The sequence below is a fragment of the Copidosoma floridanum genome, unplaced genomic scaffold, assembly GCF_036245765.1.
Source record: "Copidosoma floridanum isolate Cflo_tuat_1 unplaced genomic scaffold, Cflo_Japanese_pri ptg000026l, whole genome shotgun sequence".
In the NCBI taxonomy this organism is placed as follows: domain Eukaryota; kingdom Metazoa; phylum Arthropoda; class Insecta; order Hymenoptera; family Encyrtidae; genus Copidosoma; species Copidosoma floridanum.
The window spans coordinates 4,168,367-4,178,016 of NW_028321903.1; the positions used below are offsets into that span (position 1 = coordinate 4,168,367).

The 9,650-nt window shown below is 39.4% G+C and overlaps 1 protein-coding gene across 1 annotated transcript; it reads right to left on the reverse strand.

The window, feature by feature from the left end:
* Positions 1-1,643: 1,643 nt before the first annotated feature.
* LOC149373827 (uncharacterized) lies at positions 1,644-4,746 on the reverse strand. Its single transcript, XM_089595659.1, has 4 exons — positions 3,717-4,746; positions 2,351-3,599; positions 1,886-2,299; positions 1,644-1,728 (listed from the first exon to the last, which is right to left on the reverse strand). Exons 1-4 carry the CDS (start codon positions 4,744-4,746, stop codon positions 1,644-1,646), a joined length of 2,778 nt encoding a protein of 925 aa, XP_089451785.1.
* Positions 4,747-9,650: the final 4,904 nt, after the last annotated feature.

The following is a 9,650-nucleotide window of genomic DNA, read 5'->3' on the forward strand; positions in this document are numbered from 1 at the left end:
CACCAATCCCCACAAAACCCAGGGCGCTTACTGGCCGCTTTGTTTATTATTAAAAAAAATAATTAACGCGAGTACCAATTATTACACAACCTGGAGCGCTTACTGGTTGCTTTTTTAATTATTATAATAAATAAAAGAACAGAAGTGCCAATCCCCGCACAACCCAGGGCGCTTACTGGCCGCTTTGTTTATTATTTAAAAAAAAAATTAACGCAAGTACCAATTACCACACAACCTGTAGCGCTCACTGGTTGCTTTGTTTTTTAATATAATAAAAAAAATAACACAAGCGCCAATCCCCGCAAAACCCAGGGCGCTTTCTGGCCACTTTGTTTTTTAATATTATAATTAAAATAACAGAAGTGAAAATCCCCACACAACCCATGGCGCTTACTGGCCGCTTTGTTTATTATTTAAAAAAAAAATTAACGCAAGTACCAATTACCACACAACCTGTAGCGCTCACTGGTTGCTTTGTTTTTTAATATAAAAAAAAAAAATAACACAAGCGCCAATCCCCGCAAAACCCAGGGCGCTTTCTGGCCACTTTGTTTTTTTATATTATAATTAAAATAACAGAAGTGCCAATCCCCACACAACCCAGGGCGCTTACTGGCCACTTTGTTTATTATTTAAAAAAATAATTAACGCAATTACCAATCACCACACAACCCAGAGCGCTAACTAGTTGCTTTGTTAATTAATATAATAAATAAAATAACACAAGCGCCAATCCACACACAACCCGGAGCGCTTACTTGCCGCTTTGGTCATTATTAAAAAAAATAATTAACGCAAGTACCAATCACCACACAACCCAAAGCGCTTACTGGTTGCTTTCTTGATTAATATAATAAATAAAAGAACAGAAGCACCAATCCCCACCAAACCCAGGGCGCTTACTGGCCACTTTGTTAATTATTTAAAAAATTAATTAACGCAAGTACCAATCACCACACAACCCAGAGCGCTAACTAGTTGCTTTGATAATTAATATAATAAATAAAATAACACAAGCGCCAATCCACACACAACCCAAGGTTCTTACTGGCCGCTTTGTTTTTTAATATAATAAATAAAATAATACAAGCGCCAATCCCCACACAACCCAGAGCGCTCGCTAGCCGCTATGTTTTTTAATATAATAAATAAAGTAACACAAGCGCCAATCCCCACACATTCTGGGGCGCTTACTGGCCACTTTGTTTTTTAATATACAAAATGAAATAACACAAGCGCCAAACATCACACAACCTGGGGCGCTAACTGGCCGCTTCGTTTTTTTTATATAATAAATAAAATAACAGCAGCGCCAATCCCCACACAACTTGGGGCGCTTACTGGCCGCTTTATTTTTTAATATAATAAATAAAATAACACAATAACACATATGCTCTCGACGACGTGCTTAATTAATCGAACCAATAATGTTGCGCCACAAAGCTCCAGCCTGGGTAGCGTTTGCACTTTCGTCGGAGAGAGTTTCGATTTGGACAATATGAGAGACACTGAGGTACCTGGTTTTACCACGTAGACAGCCGCAGCGTATGCCCTTTTTGAGGCGTCAGAGAACCCGTGCAGGTACCAATCATCATGCTCTTTAAGGCCAATCCACCTTGGAATTCGAAGTATCGAGATATCTTTCATGTCATGTCGAAACTGCGACCAGCGTTGTGACAGCTCAGTTGGTAACGTTGAGTCCCAACCCAAGTCGAGAAGCCAGATGTCCTGTAATATAATTTTTGCAGTAATAATGACAGGGACAATCCAGCCAAGCGGGTCAAACAACCGAGCAATTTCTGAAAGGACTGATCTTTTCGTATAGTCAATTTCTGACTCTTTATTTAAAAACTTAAAAATAAATATATCGTCAGCAGGGAGCCACTTGATGCCTAGAGTTGATACTACCTCGTTTAATCTTAATTCAAACTCGTCGGAGCCCGACAGCCCTATACCTTCCAAAAGCTCGGTCGCGTTAGCTGCCCACTTTCCCAATGACATTCCAGCTGTAGCTAGCAGGCTGATCAGCTGATTTCGGCGCTCCAAAGCGAGCTCGATGGTATCCCCTCCAGAGAAAAAATCATCAACGTAAAGCTGATTATTTACTATCTCTGCAGCGAGTGGATATGAAGCCGCGCCGTCTGTTGCCAGCTGCTGCATAACACGAAGCGCCAGGAAAGGAGCAGCTGCTGTACCGTAGGTCACGGTAAGGCACTTGTAATCCATGATTGGTTGATCGTCACTGTAGCGCCATAGGATCCTCTGCCAGTCACAGTCTTCAAGGCTTACAAGTATCTGTCTAAACATTTTTTTCACATCTGTGGTAAATACATATTTATTAAATCGCCACCTAGTCAAGACCATCAGAATATCAGAATGCAGTTTGGGTCCTGGCAACAGCGAATCATTCAAAGAAATATCATTAGAGTCCCTTTGCGACGCGTTGAAGACTACGCGCACCTTTCTAGGATTATCGGGTCTCGTGACAGCATGATGCGGCATATAATATGCAGATCGATGTAACTGATCAGAAGGTACAAGTTGCATATGACCTAAATCAACATATTCTCGCATAAAATTATCATAAGCTGCTGCAAGGTCCGGGTTGCGTTTTAGCCTTCTCTCGGAGCGCAATAAGCAAGCAGCAGATATTTCACGAGTGTTTTTAAAATTTGGGTTATCTTTCATAGGTAAACGAACAACGAATCTGCCCTCTGAGTTTCGAGAGTGTGTTTGACGGAAGTGATCCTCGCAAAATTGTTCATCCTGATTAAAAAGAGACTTGCGGGGAACTTCCTCAATTTCCCAAAATTTCAATAAAGGATCCTCGACCGAATGTTCAGTATAAGTATGGAAAGTTTGAATAAAATTACTATTGGAACATTGAGTAACTGCGATAGGGCCTGTCAACAACCAACCGAAAACTGAGTGTTGTGCTAACGGAGTGCCGGCTGGGCCATTAATTAATCCACTGAGTATGATCAAAGGATACACATCAGCCCCCAATATGCAATCTACTCGTGTTGGCTCAGAGAAGCGAGGATCAGCCAAATCAATATCTTTTATATGGGGCCAATTAGTATTGGTAACTTTATTTTTCGGCAAAAATTGGCTAAGCTCCGATAAAACCAAAGCGGAAATTGCATGTTGAAAGTTATCTAGTTTATTCGACCCAATAATGAAACTAGCCTCGCTACGAGCCTTCGATCCTACTGCACCTCCTACTCCCGTGACCAATAAATCAATCCTCCTTGTAACAAGACTCAACTGTGATACGACGCGTTGAGATATAAACGATCTCTCTGAAGCTGGATCGATTAAGGCTCTTATAATCAGAGAATCACCATGATCGTTATATATTTTAATCAAAGCTGTCGCTAATAAGATCGAAGAGCCTACCGAAGCACAGTGTGAATGTATTATCTCCTGAGGATGGGTTTGCGAATGACTACTGACAGCTGAACCAACGTTAGCGTCTAGGATCAATTGTGGCTTAGTTGAATTATTTTGAGGAGTTTTAGGTCGAGCACTATCATAGTGTAAACGTGTATGGTGCTTACCTTGACACGTAAAACATCGATTAGTCGAAGGGCATTTATCTGCAAAATGTGTATTTTTTAGGCAATTCACGCAGATCTTTTCACGCTTACATAACTCCCAGCATTGAGCTTGGCTCATCCTTTTAAATTTATAGCAACGGTTAAGTGGATGCTTACCGTTGCAAAGTATGCAAATAGTTGGAGATATTGGGTCGCCACTGGCTTGAGTAGTATTAACTGAAACTACTTTAGTATTCAAGCGTGAATTTTGGGTAGATTGAGGTTTTGAGCGATGGTCACTCGAATCTCCCGACGTTCGCGCTTGCTGTAAAGAGTGTATGCGACGCTCAAGGAATCTAACTAAGTTTTTATACGTGGAAAATCCCTCCGTATTTTCTTCTGCAATCTCCCAAGCTTCCCGAGTAGCTGCATCGAGCTTACGTACAACGTGAAAAACTATAAGATAATTAGTTTGATCAATGGGGCATTCAAGATCTTCAAGTGTGCGGACTGAAGCTTCAGCGCGATCAAGAATATCATTAAAGTCTTGTACGTTGCGAGCGCGAACTACCGGAAGATTTAAAAGGTTATCTAAAGCGTTGTTTAATCTTATCCTTTTATTATCATAACGTCTTACCAATTTATCCCACGCGACATCAAAATTATCCTCCCTTAATTCCAAACCTTGTAGCCGTTGTGCTGCAACACCTTGAACTGCACTCAATAAATGCTGCATTTTTGTGATACAGGGAATAAAAGGCTTATTTATTATAAGCGAAGTGAAACGCTGTTTAAAGCTCTCCCACTCGTCCTGTTTGCCCGAAAATGTTGGCAATGACAGAGGGGGAAGAGAAGCTTGGCTATCTTGAATAATAGGTATGGGACGCGGATCATCGCGGGGAGGTGGGGCCGGGCCTTGTAAAGTTTGAATTCTTGTTATGATAAGCACCTTTGTTTTAACATACTCAGCCTCAATTCTCGTATAAGCATCGTTTTTAAAGTAGTCATATTCCTTTAAATCGTCCTCAAATTCAAGCAACTCATCATGACGTTGGTTAAAAGATTTCCAATATTGTTCGAGTAACTCTAATCTCGTCTTAAAATGTAATAATGTTTGACTTTCTACATTAACCTTATCGGTGGAATTAATATAAAAATTTGTCACCATTTGCGATAATTTAATCTGAGATTTCAGTAATTTATCCATATTGAAATATTTAAATTATATAGATGCGAAATGGATACAAATATCAATAAATTCAAAGAAGAAAAGAAAAAAAAAGAGAAGAAAAGAAAACCCAAGTATGAAATCAATTACTATATTGATGCGCAGCAAAATTAACGAAACGGCTATCAACGTGCGTGTCACCCAGCGAGCTCGTAAGCAAATGTGAGAAAAAGAAAAAGGAGAGAGAGTGATGTATGTTAGCTTACCAGTAGATCTGAGAATACCTGTCTCTCCTCCCGCTCTCGATGTAATTTTAGCCGAAGACAATGGCTTGTGTTACGAGTTCCGCGGGGCTAAGAAGGAGAAGAAGGGCCCAGCCTACGGCTCGGCTCCTTGTTGCGAAGCACCGCACCAAGAAGAGACCGATAGCTTCCTTGCTCGGCGATTATCTCTCTCCCTTCCTCAATGCTGATCGGCAATCGCTGACTGTGACGTCACCAATGACACGTTGCCCTTTCAACGACCTCTTGGCTTTCTAAACCACGCTCTGCTACCAATGTTTATTTTTTTTTATTTTTTTTTTTCAGACTTGAGTATTTTATTAAATAAAACGGTAAAATAACAGTAATGCAGAGTTTAATATTTAAACGAGGAAAGTAAAACCACGTGAACAATATGTAATGTGCGAATAAGACTATTGAAGAATTGCTTTGAAAGGATATAATTATTATAAACTTTGAATCTGACTACTAAAACTGAATAATGACTGTCGAAAATAAACAAAAGAAAGAATTTAAATTAAATGAAACTTATACAAAAGTAAAACCTGACTGTTGGAGAAACAGAAGTCGCAGGTGGACTTTGACGAGGCGAGAAGAAAATGGCGAAAGGGCCTTGAGATGTGCTACTTGTCGACGTCGACGCGTCGTGGAACTGGTGCTGCGAAGAGCTACGTACTAGTTCGCGGCCGAGCAAGGAGTAGGCCGAGCTCGAGCAGAGCACTCGGCTCGTAGGCTTAAGCTGGTGGAAAAGTAGGCAGTGGGGAAACTGACACTTAAAGGGCTACACATTTATTAGCCGTTGCTTTGAGACACAAAGAAATTAATGTAAGTGTGTAAGTTTCCTTCAAAGCATATAAAAGGAATATGATAACGCTCGCCTCGTCAGAATACTAGCACCTGCTACTTCTAAGGTGAACAAATATACAAAATGAAATAACACAAGCGCCAAACCCCACACAACCTGGGGCGCTTACTGGCCGCTTCGTTTTTAAATATAATAAATAAAATAACAGCAGCGCCAATCCCCACACAACCCAGGGCGCTTACTGGCCGCTTTGTTTATTATTTAAAAAAATAATTAACGCAAGAACCAATCACGACACAACCCGGAGCGCTTACTGGCCGCTTTGTTTATTATTAAAAAAAATAATTAACGCAAGTACCAATCACCACACATTCCAAAGCGCTTACTGGTTGCTTTGTTGATTAATATTATAAATAAAATAACACAAGCACCAATCCTCGCACAACCCGAGGCACTTACTGGCCGCTTTGTTTATTTTAAAAAAAAATAATTAACGCAAGTACCAATCACCACACAACCCGGAGCGCTTACTGGCCACTTTGTTTATTATTTGAAAAAATAATTAACGAAAGGACTAATCACCACACAATCCAGAGCGCTTTTTGGTTGCTTTGTTAATTAATATAATAAATAAAATAACACATGCGCCAATACACACACAACCCAGGCTGCTTACTGGCCGCTTTGTTTTTAATATAATATATAAAATAATACAAGCGCCAATCCTCATGGATCCCGGGGCGCTCACTAGCCGCTTTGTTTTTTAATATAATAAATAAAATAACACAAGCGCCAATCCCCACACATCCTGAAGCGCTTACTGGCCGCTTTGCTTTTTAATATAATAAATAAAAAAACACAAGCGCTTATCCCTACACAACCCGAGCCGCTTACTGGCCGCTTTGTTTTTTAATATAATAAATAAAATAACACAAGCGCAAGTCCCCACACAATTCGGGGCGCTGACTGGCCGCTTTGTTTTTTAATATAATAAATAAAAAAACACAAGCGCTTATCCCTACACAACCCGAGCCGCTTACTGGCCGCTTTGTTTTTTAATATAATAAATAAAATAACACAAGCGCCAAACCCACACAACCCGGGGCGCTTACTGGCCACTTTGTTTATGATTTAAAAAAATAATTAACGCAAGCTCAAATCACCACACAACCAGGAGCGCTTATTTGTTGCTTTTTCAATTAATATAATAAATAAAAAAACAGAAGCGCCAATCCCCAAACAACCCAAGGCGCTTACTGGCCGCTTTGTTTGTTATTTAAAAAATTTATTAACGCAAGTACCAATTACCACACAACCTGTAGCACTTACTGGTTGCTTTGTTTTTTAATATAATAAAAAAAATAACACAAGCGCCAATTCCCACAAAACCCAGGGCACTTTCTGGCCGCTTCGTTTTTTAATATAATAAATAAAATAACACAAGGGCCAATCTCCACACAACCCGGGGCGCATACTAGGCGCTTTGTTTATTATTTAAAAAAATAATTAACGCAAGTACCAATCACCACACAACCTGGAGCGCTTACTGGCCGCTTTGTTTATTATTTGAAAAAATTATTAACGCAAGTACAAATCACCACAAAACCAGGAGCGCTTACTGGTTGCTTTGTTAATTAATATAATAAATAAAATAACAGAAGCGCAAATCCCAACAAAACCCGGGGCGCTTACTGGCCGCTTTGTTTATTATTTAAAAAAGTAATTAACACAAGTACCAATTACCACACAACCCGTAGCGTTACTGGTTGCTTTGTTTTTTAATATAATAAAAAAAATAACACAAGCGCCAATTCCCGCAAAACGCAGGGTGCTTTCTAGCCGCTTTGTTTTTTAATATCATAAATAAAATAACACAAGCGCCAATTCCCACACAACCCGGGGCGCTTACTGGCCGCTTTGTTTATTATTTAAAAAAATAATCAACGCAAGTACCAATCACCACACAACCCAGAGCGCTAACTAGTTGCTTTGATAATTAATATAATAAATAAAATAACACAAGCGCCAATCCACACACAACCCAAGGTTCTTACTGGCCGCTTTGTTTTTTAATATAATAAATAAAATAATACAAGCGCCAATCCCCACACAACCCAGAGCGCTCGCTAGCCGCTATGTTTTTTAATATAATAAATAAAGTAACACAAGCGCCAATCCCCACACATTCTGGGGCGCTTACTGGCCACTTTGTTTTTTAATATACAAAATAAAATAACACAAGCGCCAAACATCACACAACCTGGGGCGCTAACTGGCCGCTTCGTTTTTTTTATATAATAAATAAAATAACAGCAGCGCCAATCCCCACACAACTCGGGGCGCTTACTGGCCGCTTTGTTTATTATTTAAAAAAAAAATTAACACAAGTACCAATCATAACACTACCCGGAGCGCTTACTGACTGCTTTGTTTATTATTTAAAAAAATAATGAACGCAAGTAACAATTATTACACAACCTGTAGCGCTTACTGGTTGCTTTTTTAATTAATATAATAAATAAAAAAACAGAAGCGCCAATCCCCATACAACCCAGGGCGCTTACTGGCCGCTTTGTTATTTATTTAAAAAAATAATTAACGCAAGTAACAATTATTACACAACCTGTAGCGCTTACTGGTTGCTTTTTTAATTAATATAATAAATGAAATAACAGAAGTGCCAATCCCCACACAACCCAAGGCGCTTACTGGCCGCTTTGTTTATTATTAAAAAAAATAATTAACTCGGATACCAATTACCACACAACCCGGAGCACTTACTGGCCACTTTGTTTATTATTTAAAAAAATAACTAACGCAAGTACCAATCACCACACAACCCAGAGCGCTAACTAGTTGCTTTGTTAATTAATATAATAAATAAAATAACACAAGCGCCAATCCACACACAACCCGAGGTGCTTACTGGCCGCTTTGTTTTTTAATATATTAAATAAAATAATACAAGCGCTAATCCCCACACAACCCAGGGCGCTCACTAGCCGCTTTGTTTTTTAATATAATAAATAAAGTAACACAAGCGCCAATCCCCACACATCCTGGGGCGCTTACTGGCCACTTTGTTTTTTAATATACAAAATGAAATAACACAAGCGCTAAACCCCACACAACCTGGGGCGCTTACTGGCCGCTTCGTTTTTAAATATAATAAATAAAATAACAGCAGCGCCAATCCCCACACAACCCAGGGCGCTTACTGGCCGCTTTGTTTATTATTTAAAAAAATAATTAACGCAAGAACCAATCACGACACAACCCGGAGCGCTTACTGGCCGCTTTGTTTATTATTAAAAAAAATAATCAACGCAAGTACCAATCACCACACATTCCAAAGCGCTTACTGGTTGCTTTGTTGATTAATATTATAAATAAAATAACACAAGCACCAATCCTCGCACAACCCGAGGCACTTACTGGCCGCTTTGTTTATTTTAAAAAAAAATAATTAACGCAAGTACCAATCACCACACAACCCGGAGCGCTTACTGGCCACTTTGTTTATTATTTGAAAAAATAATTAACGAAAGGACTAATCACCACACAATCCAGAGCGCTTTTTGGTTGCTTTGTTAATTAATATAATAAATAAAATAACACATGCGCCAATACACACACAACCCAGGCTGCTTACTGGCCGCTTTGTTTTTAATATAATATATAAAATAATACAAGCGCCAATCCTCATGGATCCCGGGGCGCTCACTAGCCGCTTTGTTTTTTAATATAATAAATAAAATAACACAAGCGCCAATCCCCACACATCCTGAAGCGCTTACTGGCCGCTTTGCTTTTCAATATCATAAGAAAAAAAACACAAGCGCTTATCCCTACACAAC

What these genes read in the sequence shown, in the direction of transcription:
- LOC149373827 (XM_089595659.1), bottom strand. Translation starts at nt 4,746, where the DNA reads ATGGATAAATTACTGAAATCTCAGATTAAATTATCGCAAATGGTGACA. An exon ending in TATTTGCATACTTTGCAACG is followed by an intron (nt 3,600 to 3,716) that starts GTAAGCATCCAC and finishes CACATTTTGCAG; the next exon opens with ATAAATGCCCTTCGACTAAT. An exon ending in ATTCTGATGGTCTTGACTAG is followed by an intron (nt 2,300 to 2,350) that starts GTGGCGATTTAA and finishes AAAAATGTTTAG; the next exon opens with ACAGATACTTGTAAGCCTTG.